At 37.9% G+C, this 27,367-nt stretch overlaps 2 protein-coding genes across 4 annotated transcripts; both read right to left on the bottom strand.

Moving 5' to 3' along the window:
- Positions 1-1,297: 1,297 nt before the first annotated feature.
- Lrp4 (LDL receptor related protein 4) lies at positions 1,298-14,768 on the bottom strand. 2 transcript variants are annotated; one of them, XM_066389400.1, is made up of 25 exons: positions 14,354-14,768; positions 13,097-13,495; positions 12,908-13,037; positions 12,652-12,854; positions 12,466-12,595; positions 12,238-12,344; positions 10,514-10,673; positions 10,314-10,464; positions 9,634-9,953; positions 9,364-9,550; positions 9,156-9,309; positions 8,317-9,105; positions 7,878-8,054; positions 7,661-7,822; positions 7,103-7,318; positions 6,766-7,052; positions 6,153-6,449; positions 5,663-6,091; positions 4,708-4,876; positions 4,283-4,646; positions 3,878-4,220; positions 3,570-3,822; positions 3,091-3,269; positions 2,604-2,807; positions 1,298-1,885 (listed from the first exon to the last, which is right to left on the bottom strand). In XM_066389400.1, exons 1-25 carry the CDS (start codon positions 14,421-14,423, stop codon positions 1,730-1,732), a joined length of 6,036 nt encoding a protein of 2,011 aa, XP_066245497.1. In that variant the 5' UTR covers positions 14,424-14,768; the 3' UTR covers positions 1,298-1,729. The 2 variants fall into 2 exon arrangements, with proteins under 2 accessions (XP_066245497.1, XP_066245498.1); XM_066389401.1 differs by having other exon boundaries at positions 8,341-9,105.
- A 240-nt stretch (positions 14,769-15,008) lies between these two features.
- On the bottom strand, positions 15,009-27,286 carry Lcch3 (Ligand-gated chloride channel homolog 3). 2 transcript variants are annotated; one of them, XM_066389446.1, is made up of 10 exons: positions 26,953-27,286; positions 26,778-26,884; positions 24,167-24,234; positions 21,051-21,196; positions 20,612-20,769; positions 20,423-20,554; positions 20,211-20,363; positions 17,818-18,036; positions 17,515-17,766; positions 15,009-17,322 (listed from the first exon to the last, which is right to left on the bottom strand). In XM_066389446.1, the coding sequence occupies exons 1-10, from the start codon at positions 27,021-27,023 to the stop codon at positions 17,144-17,146; spliced, it is 1,485 nt and encodes a 494-aa protein (XP_066245543.1). In that variant the 5' UTR covers positions 27,024-27,286; the 3' UTR covers positions 15,009-17,143. The 2 variants fall into 2 exon arrangements, with proteins under 2 accessions (XP_066245543.1, XP_066245544.1); XM_066389447.1 differs by having other exon boundaries at positions 17,515-17,754.
- Positions 27,287-27,367: the final 81 nt, after the last annotated feature.

The following is a 27,367-nucleotide window of genomic DNA, read 5'->3' as shown; positions in this document are numbered from 1 at the left end:
CAGCCATCATCATCATCATCTTCCTTCCCCTCATCACTTCTACCATACACAAATAAATATTTTGATGCCTTTGCATCACAGAATATTTAAATATGTCCGTGACTATCACTTAGTTTCTAATCCCGTCAGTCTTTAAAAATACGCACTTTCATACGTTAAAAAAATATGTATCTTAATACTTAATCTATACAACGTACATTCATACTAGTTAACGATAATTAACCGAGTTAACGTTATAATAGTAAATTTGTTTTAAGTTTAAGTGCAACTATAAAAGTCGACATTTATTTAAGGGAGCAAAAAGGGTGGCGTTATCTCATAGACTTCTCGTCAAATTTAATTCAAACATCACCAAGCATCCGTCATGAGATGACTGACGAGCAGCATTCTGATTGGTCGCGTTTCAGATCGTACTGCTATCGGATGACGGATGCACGATAGGACTGATGCTCTACTCACGGCCCTGATTTTTCGAATATAATAGTCATGAAGGAGGCCAAGAATTATTAGTTTCTTACGCTTATCGGGAGTTTAATGGTTAATACAATTAGTGGGATGTTTAAGAGATATTCGATGATTATATCGATAAAATTAAAAACTTCTTAAACAATATACCCATTCGTCGATATGTATGCCACATTATTAACGATTATTCTCATATTATGAATATTACAAAAGGTCGATTTTTATAAATTTGCTGCGTTATAAGATATGTTCCTATTTCTAACAAATACGTATGGAACATAAGTCTCAATCTTATGCGATATACATAAAATACACTATAGTTTTGTGATAGGACACACTGTATATCTAATTTATTATAGCTTGATGGATAAAGTGACCAGTGCCTTTGGAAATTCGATTCAAACTCAGGTGATTTGTCTTGAAACTCGAATTTTCCGCACACTTTTATGGAACAATACTTCCCGCGAATAATAGGTTTTGAAATTTTGAAATTCGTTAAAGATTATGCGAATAATGAGCGAAATGAATTCCAAGTCAAGCACGCCATGACCGTAAATTATTCCATTATGAAAAATAATTGCTCAATATTGTTGAAACTTGGTAAAAGTCGAAACTAACAGAAGCCGATGAGCAAATGTTTTTAGAAAGAAAATTATTTCAATTCACGGCCAACTCGACTGGAAATTGATTTTTCTTTTTGCTCAGCTATTATTCAACCGACTTCACAATTTCAAAAAGTTAAATTATCTGTGTTTCAACTGGAATTGCCCAACACACGGTACGCGAAAAGTTGGTTGAATTTGAGTATATTAACAATAAAAATATCTGCTCGTCGCATCAATTTCGTTTAAGGAACTAATATGTGAATAATCAACAAATACCCATTTTGCGTATAACATTTAAGGACAAATACTACAAACAATATGTACATCATTTCCCTAGAAAATTGAACCTAATTACTCTGCCTCTTACCTAATGTACTAAAATATCCCTCTCTTACAAAACAATACTAAAACACAGAGTCTGATTGGAATTTTTCAAAAATGCACAATACAAGAAACAATACGAAAATGCTTCATTTTTTTAATTAAGTCTATTAATATTTCTTATTGTCAGTCACCTTAATTTGACAAAACTCTTTATTATTTACATTAAAACGTCCTAAACAAACACTAAATCAAACGCTTGTCGAGTAATTAAAGGTGACTAATTTTGTTGCGTTTCAATATTAGAAAAATAAATGATTAAGGGCCCTATCGCGTTTTTATTGAATATCGACCTTGTGCAGGGGCGTGACCGAGGGGGACCTTTCCATTTCCGGCGTCACCACTTCGCAGTTCGAACTGCAAGGCGTCAGAATTGTCGGAATTAAGCTGGTCACGTCGGGACTCGCCACCACTGTCTCTTCGTATACTCTTTCCTAAACAGTAACAATGTCAGTGTTCTAGACGTCAAGAATGTTTGGATTGACTATAATACACTAGATTGCATTTGCATCAACATAATACATCATAAGAAATCATAAAAACCCCCACCTACCAAGTTGAAAGTGCGGAAAAAATCTTGGATTAAGGACGATATTGTCAAATTCATTCCATTCTGAGCAAGGAACAAAGAAGGATATGAAAATAAACGAAGTAGCTGGTTCAGAACCGTACTCAGAATTTTTTGGAAATGCATAAACACAAAATTTCGAAAAGACGTTATAGCATGAGAATTTCTTTTTTCATTTATATCACTTTGGTTAGGGATAACGGCAAATTTCCTTCATGTAGAAAGACGAAAGAGCTGTGCAACCATGTGAAAATAAGCGATGTAGCTACATCAGGTCGGTACTTAAAACTTTTTGAAAATACACAAACAAAAAATTTAGAAAAAATGTTGTAATCAGGTTTTTTTGAGAATAGAGATTTAGTCTTTAAATTCAATAATATTCTGCGCAGAAACACTTCCAGTGTGCATTCAAATAACAATAATCAAGAGTCAGTAGATGACGAAATTCAAGAGATAGTGTTGAATATGAGAAGTTCTTGACAGAAATAAAAATTAATATCTGTCGTATCATACAGGAGGTAACATATCAAATTTCCGTTACTTATTTACTGTAAATAAGAAATAAATGGACTGTATAAGTTTACCTGTGATTTGTCATATTTCAGTCGTTTCCATATAAATTGCTTTCTATCCGGCTGATGGTTTTGTGGTGCGTTCGGATCGTTCGAATAGTAATTCGGATTGGAAAAACTTCGGCTAGCCCCATACATGTAGTTCTTTTTCCCTTTCTTTATGAGGATATACGCTACTACCGCTATACTCGTGATTACTATCGCCAGCATCGGTACCTAAACATAAAGCAAAAATATGTTTACCGATATTACGATATAAGACACAGGGAAAAGAGAGTTATTTCCTTTATATACGCTGTTCTAAGTTATTAAAAATTGTGCGATGCCATGTAAATTAACGCACCGTCGTTGCCGTTTTGTGTGCGCTACTGCTCACTGCGCGGCGCATATGAATGAGGTCAAAAATCTGACACATGTCAAATTTTATTTGACATGATGTGTGCAATTTTTGTATCAAGTTAGAACAGCGTATCATACTTTATCATTCAATTGCACTTACCAACGTAATAATATAGAAAGTCGAATGATCACTTGCTATCGGAACATCATGATTCGATTCAATCGGGCCCCCAGGGGGTTCGTTAGGAATTTCGTAATCTTCGTAATCAGCATCGCCGGAAGTACCACAGTCATACCCTTTACCTTCAGGGCATACGTTTGAGACCCATTCGCGAGGAGCTGTAAATTACCTGGCTCTAGTTGACTCCTTAAAGCAGGGCTTACACATGCATGGTTTATTTACTTCAATGTCAATGTAATCGTGGCTCTTCTTTGCGTGTCCGCACATTAAAAAAACTAGCGCTAGTCAACTGACACTAATATTTCATACATGGATAGATCTTCCTTAAGGGGGTTTACACATGCATGAATCGTTAACGCCAGTATTTTTTTTTATTGATTAGCACCAGGGTTTTTATTCAGAAGTATCTAATAAACCACGAATATTTAACCCGGCTTTATGGTTGTTTAATAACTAACTGGTGCTGCACGAGGGTGCGTGTTCGTCTGGACAGCCACAGGTGTAGCTGCCTTTCTTGTAAAAGCACAAATGAGAACAGTTGCCATTATTAACGGCGCAAGGGTTCCAGAAAGGCTGTCGTTCCTCGGTTACCATAGTTATGCCCATTACGGCGTGCATGGATCTGATAATGGTCCTTCCATTGCCGTTGATCTTTTCTGCTCGCATTACGCATCTTTGGTCCCAGTCGGTCCAAAAGAGCCATTCTCTATACTAAAATACATAAAACGTGGACCTTTTGCTTTTTGCATAAGGTAAGGACACTTACCTGACTCAGGGAAAACGGATGGGCCTTCTCCTCAGAACTATCTATAGGTAGGGCCAGTCTGTGATAACCATTAAAATCGGAACTCTCTATCTTTTCCTCGTTCAATTTGGCGTCGATCCAGTACAGTCTTCTCAAAGCGAAATCTATGGCTAACCCAATAGGAAACGTTAATCCTTCACTTATTATGGTCCTTCGGTGGGAGCCGTTCAAGTAACTGCGTTCAATTCGGGGATTATTCTGATCCCAGTCGCTCCAAAATAAATAGCCAGCTTTCGGATTGCACACCACTGACCGCGGATCGCCTAGCTTCGACACCACTGTTTTCCTACTGGATCCATCCAATCTGCAATTAAGAACCTCTAAAGTAACAGCCGCAATAAGAAAAGATAAAGAGCACGCGCATACCTGGCAACTTCGATCTTTTTGTTCCCAGTATTCGTCCAGTAAATATTGCCCGCGAGCCAGTCGATAGTGATTCCATCTGGCGACGTCAGATTGTCACTGACAACGGTACGAACGTCAGACATGTTGTAGATGTTGACACTTTTTATGACATTTCTTCCGATGTCTGCATAAAAAACGAGATTCTTCCTGTAGTGGAAGTCAATGTCCAAGACATTTTGAAGGTCGTCTTTAACCGGCAGAGACACGTCCCAACCGTCCGCCGTGTCCAAACTAATCTGACTAATTGAATATCTGGAGGCCACTAGGAGGTAAGTTTGAGGGACCTGATCGCACTGTTTCGGATGGGTTTTTGATTTAGCTAAACCTAATAAAACGATTCAATGTTAAATAAAATTATTGAAATGAGAACAAGCCTGAACTCTAACCTGTTGGACATGCGCAGGTGTATCCTTTGGGATTTCTCAGGCACAAGTGACTGCAGCCACCATTATTCTCTCCGCATGCGTTTTCCGCGATGTTGTCATTTTGAACGGATCTGACATCCATGAGTCCATCTAGGCCACTTATTATCTCAGTTGGTCCTTCTCCAGTTTCCTAAAACGACAAGTTTCTATTACTAAAGTATATTTTCAATTAAATCGAAACATGCGGGATTTTTTTAAATAAAAAATAAAACAGCAGTACACATGCATATTTTCCCTAAATCTGGGGAAAACTTCCACAGTTTGTCAACGTCGTACTTTGAAGAGTGTCTCCAATTTTTCCCTCCTCCAAATCTTCCTCCCCTCTTTTACACGCAATCATAATCAAACGAATCTGACACGATCGTTTCCGTGACCAAGAACTATCAACTAAGATGACTCTAAGTCTCAGTTCGCATTAAGGTAGCTCCAGACCAAACGCGCCTCGCTAAATCGAGCTGCGCCACACTTTAAAATACCACGTTGAACTACGCAGCTCGGCGCTCAATGGCGCAAAATGTTTTAAAGAAACAATTGATTCTGCGCTTTGTTCCTGTTGACGCGCGCACATACTATTTTAGTTAAAATCAGCGGTCACTCAACTCAAAACCGTACAGACAGCGTACCTATTTACGACACTGATCAAAACAAAGACGCCCAAACACACGTTTTTTTTTATGTACTTATACTTATCGGATCGCTTTTGCTCTTGTTGCAGAATAGCGCTGCAGCGCAAATTACCGTTTAACTCTAACGCGCTGCGTTGCGCAAACTAGGCTTTAACAGCGCAGTGCAGCGCAGCGCAATCGGTCTGTAATTGCTTTTAGATTTCCCTGACGTAACCACGCGAAGTCCAGCGAACATAATCACTACGTGCTCCAGTACCACCCGGTATATTTAAATTTAGTAAAATCCCTACCTTGTCAGCGCGATGTAGGGCCTGAGTCTTCCAATCGGTCCAATAGATGTGATTCCCAACAACCACCAGGCCGTAAGGATGTTGAATTTCATCCAGAATCAATTTCCTGTTTTCTCCATCCAGGTTGCACGACTCAATAGTGTGCCGCTTGGCATCGTTCCAGTACAATCTCCCTTCAGGCCTATCAATGGCGAGTCCATTTGGCCACGTGATCCCATCGACGATCAACGCCTTTCTATTCGTTCCGTCCATATGTGCCTTTTCAATTTTTGCCGTTTGGCCCCAGTCCGACCAAAACATCAGTCCATGGTGGTAGTGAAGGGTGATGGCACGGGGGTTGAAGATGTCCTTGTTGAATAAGACTTTCCTGCGCGAGCCGTCCAGCTCGGCTACTTCGATGCTTTTCCTCTCGTAATCGGTCCAATAAATCTGCAAAAATTTCAGAACGAAGACGTTATTGGATAATTGATTGAGTATTTCCGTGCAGTACTTTTCTTCCTGTAGAATCTACAGCTATACCATCGGGAGTCTCGATTTCACGTGTTATAATCACTTCCTTGTGGGTGCCATTAGGGTTCGATTTCTGGATGGAACTCTCTGATATATCGGCCCAGTAAATCTCTCCTGTTTTTCGGTCCACGTCAACAGTTGTGGCCATCTTTAGATGTTTGAATGGCAGGACTACGTCTGCCATGTAGGGGACATCCAGGGATATCAATCTTATGTCCAGGCGATGGGCGAGGATTAGGTAGTTCAAAGGTCCACTGGTGCACGTTTTCTTGTCGCTCTGTATATTATAGTAAACGTCAATGAAGCAAAATAACTATTGAATACAATGATCTATAGAATAACTGGATGTAGCATTGTTTTTTTTTACTTTTTGGTAAATGAGATACTAATCCATTGAGGCGAAATCGGAAGAAGCCACAGTCCCATCATGGCCTCTTACATCTTATAACATGTGCATAACGACTCTGACTACAAAAACTACGTCATAGGGACACTAATGCATGGCAGCTTTGCAGATAAAAACTGGCCGCCTTTTAGTGCTACGTCCGGTTCTTTTAGATCGTTGATCCAGTATGATCGAATAAAAAATTCACCATCAGCTTAATGCCAGTGGGGCATGCACAGGAGTGTCCTTTAGGCTTCAACAAACATAGATGGGAACATCCACCGTTGTTTCCGGTATTACAAGAACCAACAACGTTCTTCCTGGACCGATGAAACACCTTAATCCCCATGGAATCGGGAACGTTCCTTAAGACGATCGTTCTGTCTTCTCCCGTTAGTTTATTAGCTCTTTCTATGAATTTGCTCCTACGATCCGTCCAATAAATATAATTTTCAAAGACGTCCAATCCGTACGGTGATGTACCTGACGGCTCAACTATAAGAATTTTTCGTTTATTACGAGTTCGTTGCTGAACAGGTACGTACTCAACAGGGTTTTCCTGCCAGTTCCATCGTAGTTAATTAAACTTATAGTCAGGTATTTACTGTCTGTCCAGTAAAGTTTGGAAGTGGTGTGGTCGATTGCTAGACCGCTCGGTTCTGATATGTTTGTCAAAACTAGAGTGATCCGATTAGTACCGTCCATGTTGGCTTTTTCGATTCTCTTCTTGTCACCCAATTCCGCCCAAAACATCAAACCGCCTAAAAGAGAAAATAAACCTTTCATGAAAATAATGAGCATATCGGCCTACGCTAAGTGGAATTACCGAACATACATTTATCGAATACATACTTTTATTGATCTACTCTTATATTTACTTTAGCGTGCTGTCAGATCAAACAGAATTGTGAATGCACCTACTTCTCGAAAGTATTGACGCTACACTTTGATCTGGATAGATCAAAGTGCTGCGACCGACCGTACCTTCTGTGATAAATATGTGTTGGCTGACGTAATTACAGAGTGACGACCTAATTTATTTACGCTTGTTTTACACACGATTTAAGTTTATCCAGAAAATCTATATAGAATTATGTATTTACTTGGTGCGTCTACTACGATGTCCCCAGGTTTGTCCACGTCCTCCCATATAATCAGAGACCTCATTGAACCATCAGCTTTGGCCACTTCGATTCGAGATGCCACGAAATCTGTCCAATATATTTTGTCGGAAATCCAATCAAATGCCAAGCCTTTAGGCAATTCTATGAAAAAACAAACGTTACACCCAGAAATGAAGCAATATACTTCTCTTCTAACCAATGTTGGTATGGATAATCACTTGATGGTCAGAGCCATTCCAATAAGCTCTATTTATAGACTTTAGGGCTAAATCTGTCCAGTAGATGTAATTTAATTTGCTGTCCCACGCCACTGCCACGGCATTTTTAATACCTTCCAGCGGCAAAACTGTCTCATATTGCTTCTCGGATGATCCTAAATGGGAAGTTGATACTAAACCGAAGTTGTTTTTTACATACGTTGAATAAGAGAAAATGCATGCATTTGCAAGTTGATAATTGCATGGTGCGCCTGCGATAAAACTTTCAACTGACAACTGACAACTTGACAATGTCTATAAAAATCTTTGACACTTGTCATTTTTTTGTATTAAAAAGGCATAAAATATACGTACAAAGCTATACTATAGTATACAAGTTAGTATACCAAGGACAAAAAATTTATCCTTGGCAACTACCTGGCATACCATTCCGCGACTTACCGTCCAAATGTTTAATACGTATGTCTTTCTTCTTAGCAAACACCAAAAATTTCTCAGGCTTGAGACAAGTCTTCATGTCATTCCTCAGTTTCTGTCCCATGCGACATACACAACTGTAAGATTTTCTGTTGGGAAGACACAAGTGCTGACAGCCTCCATTAGATATGCCGCATCTGTTCTTAAATTTAGGTTGCCTCTGAGGATGGAAACTGTGAATGTCCATAGGGAAATGCAAATACGAGTGTAAAGGCCTGTAGCCGGCTCCCGTTAATTTATTCGCCGTTGCTATGGATTTGGTGTGCCAGTCGGTCCAGAAAATAGCGTCCTCGAAGATAGTAATGGCGAAAGGGTGTGGAAGCCCTTTAGTGACGATTTTCCTTCTTTTAGAGCCGTCGAGCTGGGCCGCCTCGATGACGTTGTGCTTGGCATCGGCCCAATACAACTGGTTATCGGTGTAATCCAAAGTCAGTCCATTAGGCCAAAACACGGATTCTGTGATTATGCTCTTGCGATTAGAACCGTCTATCTCCGCCCTTTCGATTTTAGGGTTAGGCCCCCAATCTGTCCAAAATAGAAAGGCTTCTCCCGGATGCACAACAATCGCTCTGGGTTTGTCCAATTCATTAGCAACAATTATTGCTCGATGGGTACCATCCAGATTAGCCACTTCTACTCGCTTCGTGCCAGAATCTGTCCAAAAAAGAAGATTGTGCGTCCAATCTACCGCAATACCTCCTGGCGACTCCAGTCCCGAACTGACTATAGCTGTAAAACCCTCTTTTCAACCTTGCCCAATAACCTGCGAAACTACTTACTGGTCACTCCAGTACCATTGACCGCAGCCCTTTTGATTTTATCAGTGGACACATCAGACCAAAATATAAGCTGCTTGTTGTAGTGATAGTCTAGCGATATTGCATTGTGCAAACCTCTCAGTATAAGAGAATATCTGCTGTTGCTCAGAGACATCTGAGCGAAAAGATTTGGATAAATGAGAAATATGGTAGTTTATCGAATTGTTACCTGACGAATGTCGATTCTGTTTGCGAAAAGTAAAGTAGGCGATGCCCCAACTGCCTTACAAGTCCTTAAGTCTGGCCTCAAGATGTATCCGGTCATGCAGCCACATTTGAAGCTTCCCAATGTGTTGTTGCAGGTCTGAGAACAAACTGGATCGGTGGCATAGAGGCACTCGTCGATATCCACACAGCTGTAACAATCAGCGAGTTCTTTAATATGTCTGTGATCAAGAAGTGCGAAAATCAGACGTTTTAAGAGATTCGGAACTCTTACGTGATATTATTAGTAGTGTTCAGCTTGTAACCAGTGTAACAGGCACATCCTCTGGCCCCGTCTGGATAAGTAACGCATCGCTGTTCGCATTTCGTTTCCGGCTCGCAATCGCGCCTCATTGGACAGTTTAGCTCATCGTCGCCCTTCGGACAATCTTTTTGACCGTCACATCTGTGTTTCATCCTTATGCAGTACATCGTCTTTGTGTCACCTTCTACGGGTCCTGTACAAGGAAAATTTCCCTCGTCGCATGCAATGTCACAATTTTGCTCGTCTTCTCCTTCTGGACAGTCAGCGGCGCCATCGCACACCCAGGTGTTCTGTAATAAAGAAATAATCCATGACTGCTGACATATACAGTGAGAATTTTTTTCGATGATCAGTGAAGGGATCCCGCAAATTAGCAAAGTTACAAATTCGGTTAAACGGAGAAAAAATTGAAACTTTATGGAAACAATTTAAAGACACTTTTGATCTCTTGAAAAAGTCCATGGCTTACCAGATATTTAGCAGAAACTAAATTTTGTTGGTTTTTTAAAATTAATATCTATGTACCATACGAGGTCGCTTAAATTGAAATAGCTTTGCTTCAGATTAAGTGACCGCGTATCTTTTACGGTTTTCGAGATCCTAATGGTGAGCAATTTGAATTACCTTGCATACCCATACTATCAACTTACCAAAATGCATTGTCCTCTTTTACAAGCAAACTCATCAGTATTACAGGTGGTGTTAAGAGAAGGTTTGCAATCTGCCTCGTCCTCTTCTTTAGGGCAATCTTTCTGGTAGTCGCACAACCACCTCTTAGGGATGCACTCTCCACTGTGGCATCTGTATAAAGGTTCAGCTGTAGGATCAGAAAAAGATTGTCTAAGCTTACCTGTACTCCCCCGAGGTACATTCGCCATAATTCATGGGACAATTGTTCTCGTCGCTCCAGTCATCGCAGTCGTCATCACCGTCGCATTTAAAATCGAACTTGATACACTTTCGATTGTTGCATTCGTATTCATTTTCGTTACAGTGTGAAGGGTTTATATCTAAAAGAAGAATCAGATCTCCATGTAGGTAATTATTCCAAATTTTAAACGCGAGTGCGGCAATGAATGTCGATATTATTAACCTATTTCTATACCCCATGCGCTTCTATTTGTAGCAGGTCACGTAAGCGTACGCATTCATTGAGTGAGCGAACGCCGAACGAACACCGAACTCTAAACAACGAGGTTCGATTGAAATTCTTTCGGTCGGTTCATTTTTCAAACCAAGCCCGAACGAATTACCTTCATTTTTTTATTTCGCAGGTTGCTCCACCTTTGCTATATCTTATTGTCTGTTGTTTAAATCCATTGTCGACAGTAGATTTCAATAAAACTTAAAATCCCTGCATACGTCAATTCACTTTTCGAAATTTTACCGCCTCGTGAGCACTGCGATATGATTTAAACGTGCGAGTTTGAAACAGAAATGCATACCGAACAATAAATCTTTTGATATTACCGCCCTCGCAGCGAACAACAGCAAATGCGGACCGAACGGCAAATTCGCTGTACGGCGCTCAATGTTCGTTCACGCAGGGAATTCGCACCTTGAGCCGAATAAGGAACTGTAGGGAACGAATAGACTCGAAGCTTAAAAAACGAAAAGTTCGAAAAAGTATACTATTACTATTAAAATATAGGTATTACCAGTTCAAATAGGAACAGAAGAACTGTGCAAGTGAGAGAAGAACCACATAAGTTTTAATATGCCTCCGACAAAGACCAAAAAAGTGCGATGAAAGACTAACGGTTGAAGTGGGCGGAGTCAGTCTAGCCGGCGCCTCCCCCTTAATATCTAGCTTAACATCGATTTCGCTGCTTTCGTGGCGATGAAAATTTAAAAAAATATCAGAGCAAAATGCAGCAACGTAAATAAATGAAAAAAAAACACAATAACTCTGAGCATTAAAATGGAAATTCCTTACATGCTTGACCTGTACTGATCAATTTATTTATTCTCCGATATCGTTTTAAACGATAAACGAGTCATTCTGTTCTGTTTATCAATTGACCTCGAGTCTACAGCCAGTGTCGCCGATTTAATTCTGGAGTCACCAAAAGATCATAAACAAATATCAGCGAATTCAGATCGTCATATTCATCAACGACATTTTTATGTGATGGAATAATGGGGAAATGTACAGTAATTCATAAATAAGTAAAAATTCGAAATTAATTTAATCCATCACTAGACTTTATATCAGTAAAAATTCTCAAACTGTGAGAGATCTAGCAACTGGATGTGGACTAACTCCGCTCACATCAACCGCTAACCTCGTAAGGCACTTCGTAGGTCTTTGTCGGAAACAGATTAAAACTTATGCGGTCGTCTCCCACTTGCACAATTTCTATGTCCCGACATGAACTTATGATACCTGTACAGCTCACTCCATCGAGTGTCCCATCATGAACACAGGAACGTACAGGATGTCTGAAGTCTTGCGATTTTGTTTTTAAGGGTTCAGGGGCTTAAAAAATTGATTGATAAATTGTTTAAAAAATCATATTTCTGTTACGACACATCTTTTGTATGCACACCCTCTATAGCTCTTTCTTTGCTTACCACATTGCCTCTCGTCTGATCCATCGATACAGTCCAGATGACGGTCACATTTCCAATTAAGACTTATGCAACTGCCGTCTGCGCATTCGAATTCACCTGCTGTGCACCTGGAAAAAAGGATTATTTGACGGTTTATCATCCTTAATTACACTCTAATTACTACACTCTCTATTCGCTTTAATTCTGGACCCCCCCACTTTCCTTCTTCTACATTTGTTTAGTTCCTACCTGGAATTAGTGCAATTGACTTCATCTGATGAGTCTCTGCAGTCATTATCATTATCGCAAACCCAAGTTTTAGGCACGCACAATCCATTGTCGCATTGAAATTGATCAGCAGTGCAATTGTGCAAGAAACCTGTTGAGTAATCAATCAGAATCACCAATGTTAAAGAATAAGCAGTCTCTTCGCACCACATCGTGTTTCATCCGAGTAATCCTCACAATCATTGTCCCCATCGCAAAGCCAATCCTTCGAGATGCAACGTTGAGTTTTTGGGCACAAAATCAAGTTCTTGGCTTCGTCGCATTTGATGAACGTATGATCATGACCGCTGGGTTGGCCTTCGCAAAGCTCTTCATCTTCTCCTTCCTTGCATTGCGATCTCCCATCGCATCTAGTAATGTATGGTTCTTTCATGTGAAATACCTTGCAATATTCAGAGAATACCTGTATTCTTTGCTCACGCAGGTACAGTTGCTGTGACACATGAACATTCCATTTCTGCATCGATTCGAGCAGGTAGGGACTGGCGGGATATCGTCGTTGGCAGGGTCATCCGGGAATGGGTATCCTCTACCTAAAATGATAAGCGATTCCTATGCAGGTCATTACAATAATTTCAGCAGGACAACTTACCTTCTACAACATCTCGTTGATTACTCCCGGGCAGACCCCAAGGGTTCAGGAGGCCACCTCCCCGATTTTGCACAGACCTCCCATCAGTCTCATCATATCCTTCCAATATCTTTTCATAGTTGTTGAGATAAGGGTGCTGAGGGACGAAGGTAATTGGGAAAGACATGGGAAATCTAACCAGGGGATCCAGGTAATGGTGGTAGACGGTACGGCTCACTTGCGGCTTCATAGTAGTACGAACACCATAATATCGCTGCCCAGTGGAAATGATGGGTTTCTTGGTGGTGGAACGTACGGTTGCTAAGGGTTTGAAACTTCTTGACACCGGAAAAGCGGGTTGGAAGTGGACAGTCCTCGTCGAGTTTTTTGTGGTTGTGGGTTTTTGAGAGGTGCATAGTGCTGAAAAATTTTATGAGGTGTTTATAGGATTAACTGTGAGTTAAGTCGTAAGAGACTACTTTAGTAACATAAACGCAAGTCAACTTGAGATTCTGCGTCTACTGATGCATTGTGGACCTTTGTTTGGTTAAAATGTCATGATTATTAATCAAAGCGCTCTCATCAAAACACTTGTTCAATCCAGAGTTTGAAGCCCGAGACTCTTCCTTTTAATATTAAGCCATTTATCCTCGTTACATCGAGGTCTGTGGCCATCAGAAAATCGACTCCACATCCCGGACACAATGATATCCAGTTACGGAAGCATCAAGTTGCAACACTATCCCAGCTACTAGCAATATCTATTTGTTCATGAATGGATTCATTCAGCGCTGGGCAGGGCCGAAATCGATCGGCGCGCACGACCCTCCGGCTATATGAGAGAACCTCGGAATCTTAATACTGGCACAAGAAAACACTGTTTTTTGTCCTAATTTTTTGAATTTTTCCCTTTGCTCAGTACCGAAATTGTGAAGCTGCATAAGAATACAATATGTTTCAGAGTCAAACAGTGTTAGACTTGCCAGTCTAGGAGACCGATGCGAAATCATGAATTAACGGATGCGTGCCTTGTTTATTTATTTTTTTATTAGCGTTTTCTAATATATACGAAGGAGTGACGGGTTTGAACATAACAGATTATACATTTTCAAATATATTCAAATGGCTTAGCTCTGATGAGAGTGCTTGCTCTGCCGCCCACTCAATGGCAGTGAATAAAGCGAACACTTTAAATATGGAAGGATATTCTAGGGGCCGCACTACATACCGCGCTTTTCCTCTCTTCCAACGTTTAAATCTCGAAATAAAGATACTCACCACAACTGATACAGCTGATCGCAATAACTAAGAGGGCCGCTGGATGATCGAACCACCGCCGGATCAACATAATTTTGCTTGCACCCCTAATGTGCGTTATCACCTTACGCACTTCTTTTATACGCACACATTTGCTATCACCTTAAATTTTGCTAGAGCACTTGTTCCACACTCCACACACACCTATTGCCGCCCCCACCCTTGATGGAGTGTGAGAGAGTCTGATGCAGCACCACTTGCTGATGGATCTGCGTTTAATGACACCACACGCAATCACTCACTATACATCCATATGATTTGATTTACACTTTAAGTGAGCTATAATTCGGACGAGATGAGCTCTAGATCAAATTTTCTGCTTTGAGCATTTCGTACATGCGATCGATTTTGTTCAAGAAGTCACGGGCTAAACGGCGCAGCGTTTTCAGTGGGTTGAAAAGGAGTAAGAGAAACGGTCCATTTATGGATTCTGCGCCAGCCCGGCCCACGCAAAATTACAATGGATCCAGGGTCGTAGGACAACAGAATTAGCTGTCCATTGTAGCGTAGCTCTGTGCCAATTCATTCAGCTTGTTATGAAAAACTTGTCCATGCAACATGAGATAACAGCAATGAATTACAAGGAATGATGGAAAAGGCAAAAAAAAACTTCAGCTTAAACGGAGAATGGGAGAATTTATTAAACGCTTAATAAGTACTTTCCATAAACAATCTTACGGTTATGATGTTCATGAGAATGAGTAATAAAACAGTAATAAAAATGACACATAAAATAACTGATTATACGCAATATACACTGTGTCCGAGTTAAGGAAGGTCGCTATGAAGATCTTGGAAACGATAAGAGATACAGACTTGGTTAAATGGGAGGAAAGTCGCCATCATCAACGGCCTAAAAAACCGGCGTTTAGAAATTCCCGAAACATTTTTTTGCTTTTGAAATATCTTGAAAAAAAATTACATTTTTCGATTTTATATATTATCTTTTTCTACCGTTAATATTGAACCTAGGCCAAAACTGATAGCACTTCTCCACAGCAACTTTTAATTCCATTTAACGTGACATTGTCAGTTTTTTAATCGCGACGTTTCGTTTTTGCAACACCATCATCAACATAATTTTTTAAAATACGATCCGGATGTTCTGATATCAGATTTTGAAACCCCTTTGTTCCGAACTCAACGATGCATAACACTTTATGATTTAATTTCATTGTAGTCCCTTTTTCGGCCTTAATAAAAAAATTCTATCACGGACCTGTACACAGTTTCTTCATTTTTAAAAATAAACATTACCAATTAACACTTTATGTCGAACTTTTCTCCCATTTAACCACATCTGTATCTCTTACCGTTTCCAAGATCCCCATAGTGGCCCTTTTTATTTCCGACATAGTGTATACCTATAATTCGATAAATGTCCTATCATTAGAGAATTTAATTCCATAATTTCTATCAGATTTTACTATTTGGTCGCACAATTTCAACCCTGTAAGTTTGAATTTGTCTGCTTGATCATGTAATGATCAGGTAATTGATGCATGTAATGATCAACAGCGACATGTCTCTTATAGTCCTAAAAATCTAAATTATGAAGAATAACTTATTATGATACAGGCTCAGACAGCAGTTATCTAAAAGCAAACCGCCAGTAATTATACTATTCCCACGACCAAAACTGGCAATTTCAATATCAAATGTGTTTATCTATTATAGGGTGTTTCCTTTAAGTGGTACCTACTGCTCCCATCCTCTTGCTAACTTTGAAGTTTGTTAACAAAAGTTGTCGATGTTTAGCAAACATTTAAACCACCAAAGCACTGATTTCAGTTACCAAGACAATAGCAAAGGTACCTCTTTTAAAGGACCCACCCTGGGTATCAATGATATTTCTAATTCGAGGTTTTTGGTGACATTAAACTTAGCTTGACTTGATGGAAACACTTTCTGTATTTGGGTTTTAGTGACTTTATGCATGGAAAGTTCCCCAGATCATCTTATTAAAGATATTTATTTGGCGGGATATTTTTCGAGCACTGACGAAAGGATCGTTCTTAACAAAATTTAGCACTTGTTTCACATCCAAAACTCGATGTTGTCTGCCCGATCCACCACCACGCCCTTGGTATGTTTACAGTACTAGGGCGGTAAATAGGCGTGTCTCCCCATAAATTAACAACATTTCAAAGGATTATGAATTAGTGCGACGAGCCATTAATTTTCACTTTTGTTAGTAATATGAATAAAATTAAATTTAAAAGTCAAAGTAACTTTTATTATGATGTTTTTGGCTTCTTTTGACGTGATTAATCACCCCTTAGAAATAAAATCACAACACTTTAAACATCCAGTATATCAGGATTCAGTAGGCCTAAATAACTTGCATTGATTGAAAGAGTTTTTCCCTTCAAATATGGCTTGATCTTAATATTCTATAAAGAAGCTTTGATTTGAGAGTGCTTGCAAGACATACGGATTTGTAACTTTTATATAATTTTTATATATCTAATGTCAAATGCAATATTGTGCATGAGACTCTTATACACCCCATTAATGTGCGCCACTGTCCTGAATGAAGCTCCCGTACTTTGAACACTCAGCTTCTGTACGGACCTTTCCAATACTCTAATTTGCAGGTTTCAAATGATACAACACGAAGATATTTTTGCATGCAACATGCAGAACACTATCGCTTAATATTCCAAAATGCTCCGAAGAAACAGACCAATGTGTAATTAGGAATATCCTTGATGTCCCCAGATACAAATAATACGCGAATTTGAACAAAGATTACTCTAGAATGTAAAACAACCAATAAATGGTATTAAATATCATAAAACTAACTGGGAAAATTATCCTGGAATACTTGTCTATCAAGTTTACGTCCTTGATCTTTGGCATGGAAGCTTTCAGAACCAAAGCTCCCTTCCTGATGGCATGCAGCATCTTAGGCTTATGTACAGGGTTCCCTGAGAAATTTAATTAACATTTGACCACTGACTAAAATCTTTTAGGCCTGGTTTTCGCGGTAACTTTGCAGCAAGACAATTTCCACACAAACGACGAAATCAGAGCCGATCAATTTCTTTATTAAACATTGTCTTGCTTGCAAAGCTGCCAGCCGTTTGAAAAATCGGGCCTTATCCCGCAACCCTGCTCACCTCGAAATCTTAGTCCGGGCGTTTGTCTGCACGTATACATATATCCTGACGATCTGCTATACCGGAAACTAGGAGGGAAGTTCGATGATGACTCCGAATCCTGAGAAGAATTTATCTTAACCGAGAGCTTCCGGTTTCTTATCGAGGGCAAAGGGCTCATCCGTATGTCCTCCAACTCGATAATGTCCTCACCCTTCATGATTTGTTTTTGGTTTTGATCGCAAGAGGGCAGTTTCGAACCTGAAAAGCTATCTAACTCAGGTATTATGTGAGATTAGTGTGCCAATAATGCCCTGAGCTAACCTGCAGTTTTCTCGTCACTCTCCTTAGATTTCTTACTCTTTTTTTTGGCCCTGGCCCCCCAATAAGTGTAGTTAACAGCTGCATATTCGAGGAGCGCTGCGAATACGAAGACGAAGCACATGACTAAGTAAATGTCAATCGCCTTGACGTAGCTTATTCTAGGAAGGGAGCTGCGCACCCCAGTGCTTATAGTGGTCATTGTAAGGACAGTTGTAATACCTGAGTATATAGGACAAGAGAAGAATATACAGGGTGTTCTATGACGAAAGAAAGATGATTTAGGAGATGATGATGGAGCTTCTGATTTAGGTCTGAGGCAATATCAAAAAGCAAGATAAGTACTATTTCGGATAGCAAATTTTATCCTCTTTTACGTGGTATATCTAAATTTTTATTATATGGGATTGAAAAGTGGAAAGCATGATCATCTCCTATATCTTCCTCTCGTCATAAAATATTCTGTACACAATGTGTCCATTTTTGTAACTCAAACTTGAAGATCTCGGGATCCGTGAGAGATAGGAGGCCGGTAAAATTCGGGCAAAGTTGCTCTAAGTTGATCTAAATATTGAACAAATTAGTCATCGCCATAGGCCACACAAAAAAAGCAGCAAAAAGTGTCTAGACGCCTGATAAACCGTCCAGTGGTCCAATACATTTTCTGAAGTAGAAAAAACATTTCCATGTACATCAGGGCGTCCGTGTGTCCTTTCCAATTACATAATTTTAATGTAAAAATGGTACGCCACTGACTTATTCTCATACCAATATATTTTTTAAATAGTTTATCAATTCTTAACAAAAAAAAAAACTCTTATTATTTTGTCGCTCAAGAAGCAGTATTCAAGATAAAAAATAATTTCTTATTCCTGTGCAATCCGTAAAGCCAGTATAAATATTTATTGCAAGTTTCAAAATGCAAATATTTTCAAGGGTTAATTGCCAAAGTATATTTGTTAAAAAGCATTAAAAAAATGACAACATATGTTGAAAATGACCACCCTCAGTGGTGATACAAGACTGTATTCGTTTCTTCATTGATTGGCGTATCCGTTTGTATCGCGTACACTCTATATCTTGGAAACAAAGCTTGTTCGCACCTATGTTTATATGATTGTTTTTTACAAAAATACCACAGCAATCACCTCTCTAAATTTATTTGGAAACGTCGTGTATACAATTGTTTTAGGGATTACATACGAACCTGCTCAGTAAATTAAAACTTTTTACTCACTTCTGAACCAAATCGCATTGATTTAATGTCACATTTAGAATATCTGTCCCTTTAAATCCCTTTAAATTTGCTTTGGTTCTATTTCATAAAACTGTGATTTTATTAAAAATCCTAAAGTTTTAGACTTTTCATGGGGAATAAAAGTTTTAGAACTAAATTTGCTATTAAATGACATTTTTCGTTTGTTAGTTACAGATAAAAAAAATCCCAACTCTTTTAGACCTTACCTCACTCCTGATCCAACCCTTATTGAGCATCTATCGATTTCACAGTTTTACCAATTAAAGATATTGACAAAAATAAAATATGTTCCAAATTTGATTACATCGTACTAAAATATGCCATTTTTTAGAAATTTACAAGCCAACTACAAAGGCAGTACCTTCTGAAGTATTAAGCGTAGAAAAAATATTCAACAAATAGTCATATTTTGAGACCCCTTACCCGCACCTGTTCTGTGTCGGTTCCATTACGACTCACCCTGTATTATCCCACATACGGGCGTCTGGCGCCGTAGACAACCGAAGTCCATTAGGACCCAGGGGTGAGGGATAATATATAACCCCCTTAAACTACGAGACATGAACATTCTGCTTCGTAATTTTCTACAAATAGTTATGCTGCTAGTTTTCTCCTCATTGTATTTAGTTTAAGCGAAACAAATAAGTTCTTCCAATAAAATCAATTTTAGTGAATTCGTGTGAAGTTTGTGGTAAAATAGTGTGTTCGGATGTTCTTGCAATCGAAGAGAGTGTACGTAGTGAAAGTTGTAGAAAAGTCAGAGAGTCGCCGCTGTCAAAAGACGCCAAGGAAATCATTTTTTTCAGTTTTTAGTTATCTAAAAAAATAGCAGCGATGATATTTCTGAATTTGATTCCAGTGATTCTAATCAAATCTAACAGATTAGCCTGAGTAAGTAAATAAAATGTGTAAAATTTGTAATGTGATCTTGATTTTGACCATTCAGCAACATTTTGAACCACTGTAATCGCAATACCTGTTTATCTCTAACCCATTTTTTGTGTGACCTACCGTGATGGCTAATTTCTTCAAGATTCGGATAGAATGTAGCATTTACAGTTACCCCTTGCTTGAGCTCCAAAAACGGGCACCCCGAATGCAATGACAAAGTAATAAGAATATCGCCTAGTGAACAAACCTAAAGCGACTCTGGCACTTGTAGCCTCGTGGTTGATCCAAAAAGATACCCATGAGAGCATCACAATGAGAATACTAGGCAAATAGGTTTGGAAAATGAAATACCCGATGTTCCTTTGCAGCTTAAAGGACAAGGACAGTCTCTGGTAAATTCCTGAAATGTACCAATGGAAGCGTAAAATTGCACTTTTCCATCAGCTGCAACTTTTTCACCTGTGGCGAGTCGTTCTTTCCGATCGTTCGTTTCGTATCCGATTATGGTAAACTGAGGCAATTCCGCTTCCTCGACTCCCCGCACGGGCCTGTCTTTCCAGTACATGACCACGTCCATAACCGTGTATCCATCTGGAAATAAGTAGTCTCAAATTAGAATTCTTTGAAAGTACATCATCCCTTTCTTACAGCTCTCGATTTCCACTGTACAGTTCTGCGAATCGAGAGGATAATAATGGAGATCCATCATGCAAGCCAATGTGGTGGTAAACCGCATTCCGTATGTAATTGATCCGTCGCCATTAAGACGTACCAATTTGTTTCTCTCGGTTACATCATGCAGAAAGCTGGAAATAATGATGATTATTAAGTCCTGGATGCGAGAAGCCACATCCGTTCTTGAAGGAGTCGGAGAATTTCTTGAAACAAAATTTGTTATCAAGGGGATTTTGTCTATACAGGGCTTTCCAAAAACATCAGCACGAAGCATGCTAAAGGGAAAAAGAATAGAGCGACTCAGCTAAATATGCCTTATAAAAAATTATTCATTTGTACCATTGTGTCTGGGACACCCTGTATAACAGTTCATAATATACAAGTTTCTGGTCATTCAAATTCTCGATCTTGCCTGTTTTTATCGTTGGCAAAAAATGTATCGGGAACCCAGATTTTCTCGGCAAAATCTCCGGATAAGGTCAGAATTTCGTCTTCGTTGCTGAAAGCCAAACGCTCGTCTTTCCAGTACTGGTTTAGATACAATGTTATAGTGTAATCCTGAAAACAAGTGAACCAATTAAAAATTCCTTACCGATATACAGTATCGGACAAAATTAGAGCAACTCTGTAAAATTGGTCTTAATTAAAAATATGTTTTCTGAAAATCAGATTTTTAATTATAAATGTAATATGAAAGATATTTTAGAACTGATACATATAAATCAAAAGTTAATAACAATCCTTAAGGAAAAAATCAAAATAAACATATATTCTTTAAATTAAACCACGACAAAATTAAAGCAACTGAATAATTATTTACAATAATACGCTTTTAAATTATCACAAAACGGCTTTAAATTAATATTTAGTCCAGTACCCTTTATTCTGAATGACTTCTTCACATCTTCTGGGCATAGAAGAAATAAGATTGGTTATTATATGTGGATCAATAGACTTCCAAGCTTTTTCAATTTCTTGAAATAATAAATCTTGATTCGATGTATTTTTTTCTCGAATTTTGTTGTCTACAATCTCCCACAGGTTCTCAATAGGATTAAGGTCTGGTGACTGGGCTGGCCACTTCATTGTTTCTATTTTATTTTGCGCAAACCAAGCCTTAATGATTTTCGCCGTGTGTTTCGGATCGTTGTCGTGTTGGAAAATAAATTTTAATGGTAGTTCCCATTCGGCATAAGGCAACATAATATTTTCCAAAATGTTTTGGTAGACGAATCTATCCATTTTGCCCGTAATTTTATAAATTGGACCAGTCCCAATAGCGGAGAAGCAACCCCAAACCATAATGTTCCCCCCTCCATGTTTAATTGTAGTGTTTACGTATTTTGTGTTGAGCCTCTGTCCATCTGGACGACGTACCCATTGAGCTCCATCACTTCCATATAAGCAAAACTTCGATTCATCTGAAAACAGAACTCTTTTCCATTGTTGCGGTGTCCAATCTTTATGATATGTTGCAAATAACATCCTATCATCTCTATTTTTTTTTGAAAGTTTGGGTTTTTTGGCTGGTCTTCTTCCTTTTAAACCCCCTTCCACTAACCGACGTTGTACTGTCCGAAATGACAGGTTTTCCTCCCCTACTTCTGATATTAGCTGGCGAGCGGACATTTTAGGATTATTTTTACTTAGCCTTATAAGGCGGCGATCTAATTTTTTTGAAGTTTTTCTTTTCCGACCACCACGTTTCAAGTTTGTTATCGTTCCTCGCTGGTTATATTGTTTGATGGTTTTTGAAACCACATCTTTTCTGATGCCAAACACTTCAGATATTACTTTTTGTGATTTACCACTTTGATAGGCTGTAATAATTTTTTGTTTAAGGTCAACGGAATAATGAACACCTCGAGGCATATTTGCAACTATTACTCCGAAGATAAATCGAACAATAATGAAAAATGAACAAAATCTAAAACGAGTTGCTCTTATTTTGTCGCAAACAAATTTAGTGCATTCCATTTATTGTTATTTTTTTGTATTAAAAATTCTTTTAAACATTTGTATTCCATGTAAAAAAGGGTAAACCACTATAGATTTAACAATAATAATAAAAGAATTTATTTTGGCGAAAATAATCTAAAAATAGATTAGAATTTTAAAAGTTGCTCTAATTTTGTCCGATACTGTATGTCGGATAATAGAACTTTCTAAACGTTTAAAAAATGTTTATTTAACACGTTAACCGCCCACTGTACATTTGAATTTTTAGTCGATGGGGCCCAAAACGAAACTTTGTTTTAAAATGATTTTTTGATTACATTACTGTCATATATATATATTTGACTTTTATTATAAAAATGCCAGTAAAAACACACTTTGAAAATGAAAGGTTTCGGAGCCGATTTGACAGAAAAAGTGAAACCCATGATTTGGGCTTCGTTTCGGGGCTTCGGTTAACGTGTTAATCTCCAGTCAAAAGGTGTAGTTCATGCGCGGTGGTGCAATTTACACCTGCCCCAACCGTTGGATAGAAACTGCATTCACGGCCTCCCACACTGCCCGATATAAACCCCTCAGAATATTCTTCGTGAGGATATTTCAAATGTAAATATAATCTCAAATATCTTGATAACATGTTAGAAATAAAATTGGCTCGCGTACTATTGTTAAACATCGCATCGATTGCCCACTCTAATTATTGAAAGTATGCATAAAAAAATGCGTCCAAAATGAACAGCTCAATTCAAATATTATAAACCAAGGTCGAAAACATACTGTCCTCAACCTATGTGTGCCGGCGGAAGCCGCTTTCGCATATAGCAATCGATTTTGTGGGTCATTTCTGGTCACTGTCCATCGAATGCCACGAGCGTTCTCTTCCACAAAGTTCCGGCGTTCAAAATATTATGTTCCTTCCGCTTTCATTTCCGTTCAAAGTCAATAAACGCTGAGTTGTTCGCTGTCTAATTGCTTCGCGGTTGAAATCTTAAAATTAAATTTCTGCCACAGTATATTTTACACAAGATTGGCAATAGTAATTCATACTGGTAATATTATTCAATATTTTGCTACAAAATAAAAACAAAATTTTGCAGGCTTTAGCGGAATCTCTGTGGAATGCAATTTACTGTGAAAAATCCAAGAAGAAGCAAGAATTCTGAAAATACGTACTTAGAGTGAGTCTGATGTTAAGGTCCTGGATACCAACGTTTTATAGAATTTTAATTAATTATTATTAGACGGTCAACTTTATCTTTAAAAGAAAAAAAAATTACTACAGGAATTCCCCGAAAATTAGCAACATTGAACAGATATGCCAGCTTCGTATATTCGCGTAACAATGTCAGCGAATCTGTCAAATGCGCATTTTCAGCCAATGGGATTGTATTACCAACGTCACTTTTCACGGTCATTAACATCCGTCATTATAAAAGAAAAAAATTATGCGGCGTTGTCATATAATTCAGCAATCTCCTGTAAATATGGTGCAAGTTTGGCAACCTTTATAATTGCTTATGGTTTTTGAAATTCAAGCAATGAAAGAAATTAAAATATTACAGTTTTACTTACCATATTTACTTCGGAGATAGCATCGAAGCTGGCTATGGTGAGGTCCATGCCCACCAGTAGGTGTTCACCTAAAATTGTGCAGATTAAATGGTGGTTGGTAGGTATGTTGTTGCTAGATAGCGATTAGGAAGTAACTATCTGTGTTTCTTTTCAATAACACCCTTTACATAGGAGTTATCAAAAAAGCGGTATATCAAAGAAATTAACCGAAAAAATAAAGCCTAAAGGTTCCTTTAAATATTCAAATATTAATATATTGATATTTAATATTAATATTTAATATTTGATGATATATTAAATTATTTAATATTAATATATCAAATATTAAATATGAATACTTCCAAACCCGACTCTCGCACGCCTCTATCTTCTATGACAAAGAGTGGATTTTTGCTGGAAAAAAGAGACTTTTTATTCATTTTTAATTCTTAAAAAATCATCAGTGAGTCACTACGTTTTTTCAAAGAAGAATTTTCTAACCTTCAAAATTATTCACAAATATTCTTGTATATCCATTCCAAACGCGAGCCCTGCACTTCTCTGTCTTCTATGAAAACGGGACGTTACCTTTTATTTCTAAGATATATTTTTGACACATCATGACGATTTTTCAAAACATTATTTTCTAAAGTCTGAAATTAACCAGAAATATTTTTGTATATCTCCGTTAAATCTTCTATCGAAAATTAATGGATTTTTTTACCGATAAGAGGCAGCTTTTATTAGCTTTTAATTCTAAGAAAATCATTGGTGTATCATGACAGCTTCTTAAGGGTAATTTTCTAAGAGTGCATCAGTACTATCTAGTGCCACGTTTTAACGTTACTAAAACTATTGTAATTACATACTTGTAATAATATAAAATTAAAAAACTCTTGTCTTTAATCGATCTAAAATGCATTCAAATATTTTTCGAAGTTAATTTCTCGAATTAATTTCTTGCACTAAAATGTCTACTAAAATTGTTTATTTTTAAAGCACATTATAGAGATCTGTTTTAAACTTCTTGTGTTGAATGAAAATGAACCATTGATTTCGCCGATATGGCCATTCAAGTGTCGTCTACACATCTTTCTTTAACAAAGATGTGTAAGACAGGGTAACGTTCAACCATAAAATTAGAAAGCAGTTAACGATTTAGAGCTTCGAATCAGGCTTCTGTATGTGATTTGTCGATTCAATATGAATTTGCTGTAAATGACAAATAATTATAATAATAGAATTGTCTTGAATTTCTTGTGCAAAAAAAAAGTGAATTAAAACAGAGTGCCTCCGAAAAAATAGTGGAAGGTAAGAAAATGGATCGATTCAGCGAAACTTGCTTTATACGAAAATTTCTAGTTTTCATGCAATATGATGTTAAAGTAACTTGTTTAATTATGTAAATTTCTCATAGTGGGTTTTGGAGTACGATAAATTCTTCAAATATACCTGTTTCTTCTTTATTAGTGCTGATAACGGCAATATTTTAACAATTTTTTACAAATTCTGATAGTCTGAACTCTTCTACATCAAAAAGGTGTTTTGGAAAAAAACTCGTATCTGACAATTTTCGAGATATTTCCCATTCGCTGCCTCCGTGCATTCTCAATTTTTGTTAATCTATTACAGTCTAACCGTAAAAGCACTTTTCCCACATGAGGCAAATTCGCGGTTCTTTCCGAAACAGTCTCCAAAGATCGTGCTTTTTGCCAATTCAAACCGCGTTGTAAAAGAGGTTTCCTCGGAACCTTATTTTCAACAAAAAATAAGAATTTTAATTAATTAATTGATATTTCGAAAGTAGTTACAGACAGGTAAGAAGTTATTACCAGAAATGACCAAACTGAAATAGCGAAGCTAAGAACAAGATAATACACAGGGTGTCCCATTCAGTACATCAGAGTTGCTACTACTTTTTTACATATTTATCAAAATATAAAACTTATCATGAAGATTGCAACACCTAAAAATAATTCACGTATGTATTTGAATTAATCTTTGCAAACATATTGATAACTCTACACAAAATAAATGATACAACTTTCGAGTAAACCGAAGTCTAGAAAGTTTTTAAAATTCCAATAATGTGTATAACTAGCTTAAGAATTTATACACTCGGCAACTAGTCTGGGTAGCAAATGATTGATGTCTTCTTGAGGTTCACAACAACAACAACTGTGCTAAAATACGTGGTGGGTGCACCAGTACGGTAACTCTTCTTCCTATCATGTCCTATAAGTGTTCAATGGGGGAAAGATCAGGAGAGGGTGAAGGCCAAGGAAGCGCATTAACATTGCGTTGTTATAGATAACCCATAGTTATACGAGCAATATATCGTCTAGTTGGGAAAGCATCTGTCCAATGCACTGAATGTATGGTATAGCTATTGGTTCTAACACTTAATGTACGTAACGCGCGGCGTTATACGTAAAATTTTATCAATTGTACTACTACTATAACTAAATACATGTACCAATTTTGGCTGAATTTGATAAATTAATTCTAGATGTTGCAATTTTTATAATAAGTAGTATATAGTGTATAAAAAAGAAAACTATAATTAATATAATATTTGACTATTAACACTCATAAAATCATGTTAAATTGGAATTTAGCGCCGCAGACTTACCCCCAAAATCTGGTCGAAGTCGAATGTCGTAACCTTCCAAGAGCCTGGATATAGTTTGGGTGACATTATCCAATCTATCTGAGATCATCAAAGAGCCTCGTTGTCCGCTAAAAAGTGTAGAAACAAAATGAGTTACTTACTCAGTAATATTTTGTGGTTATATAATAAACCCTACCTCACGCAGTTCTTTGTCATGCTATAGACTGCCACGATAAGCAGTATGATGTCTAGTTTGGGCCCTTCCATGACAAATCAGGGTTTCTAACCAAGCAACAAATTCACTTCAGATGCAAAAACCGTAGCATACTTTACCCTTATGATGGAGGTTTAGACTGGCATGATTTAGCTATTTAATAGTTTTTTAGATATTTCTTTGTTGGGTCTGTGCCTGCATCACTTATGTAACTTAGAAACTTTTTTGAGGAAACTGAGCGTTTATACGAATATTTTATATTAAAGAGTTGTTATCGCGGTGCTCTTTATTCTCTGGCATCTTATTTGGGGCACCGCGAATTTAGGGCAAGGGCGCAGGCGCTCGCTCTGTGGAGTTCAGCCTCCGTTTTCGGAGTTGCGGTTTTGTGTTCCGCGGG

The sequence above is a fragment of the Euwallacea similis genome, chromosome 4 (genome assembly GCF_039881205.1).
Source record: "Euwallacea similis isolate ESF13 chromosome 4, ESF131.1, whole genome shotgun sequence".
Lineage (NCBI taxonomy): Eukaryota > Metazoa > Arthropoda > Insecta > Coleoptera > Curculionidae > Euwallacea > Euwallacea similis.
Note: the sequence above shows the minus strand (reverse complement) of the source record. Positions and strands in the feature narration are given on the sequence as shown.

Coding starts and splice junctions, on each gene's coding strand:
- Lcch3 (XM_066389446.1), bottom strand. CDS start 27,023: ATGGAAGGGCCCAAACTAGACATCATACTGCTTATCGTGGCAGTCTAT. Junction 20,770..21,050: donor TTTGCCAACGATAAAAACAG/GCAAGATCGAGA, acceptor CATTATTTCCAG/CTTTCTGCATGATGTAACCG. Junction 17,323..17,514: donor GCCCGGACTAAGATTTCGAG/GTGAGCAGGGTT, acceptor TAAATTTCTCAG/GGAACCCTGTACATAAGCCT.
- Lrp4 (XM_066389400.1), bottom strand. CDS start 14,423: ATGTTGATCCGGCGGTGGTTCGATCATCCAGCGGCCCTCTTAGTTATT. Junction 10,674..12,237: donor ATCAGACGAGAGGCAATGTG/GTAAGCAAAGAA, acceptor TTCTTCTTTTAG/ATATAAACCCTTCACACTGT. Junction 4,647..4,707: donor CACCTGCGCATGTCCAACAG/GTTAGAGTTCAG, acceptor TCGTTTTATTAG/GTTTAGCTAAATCAAAAACC.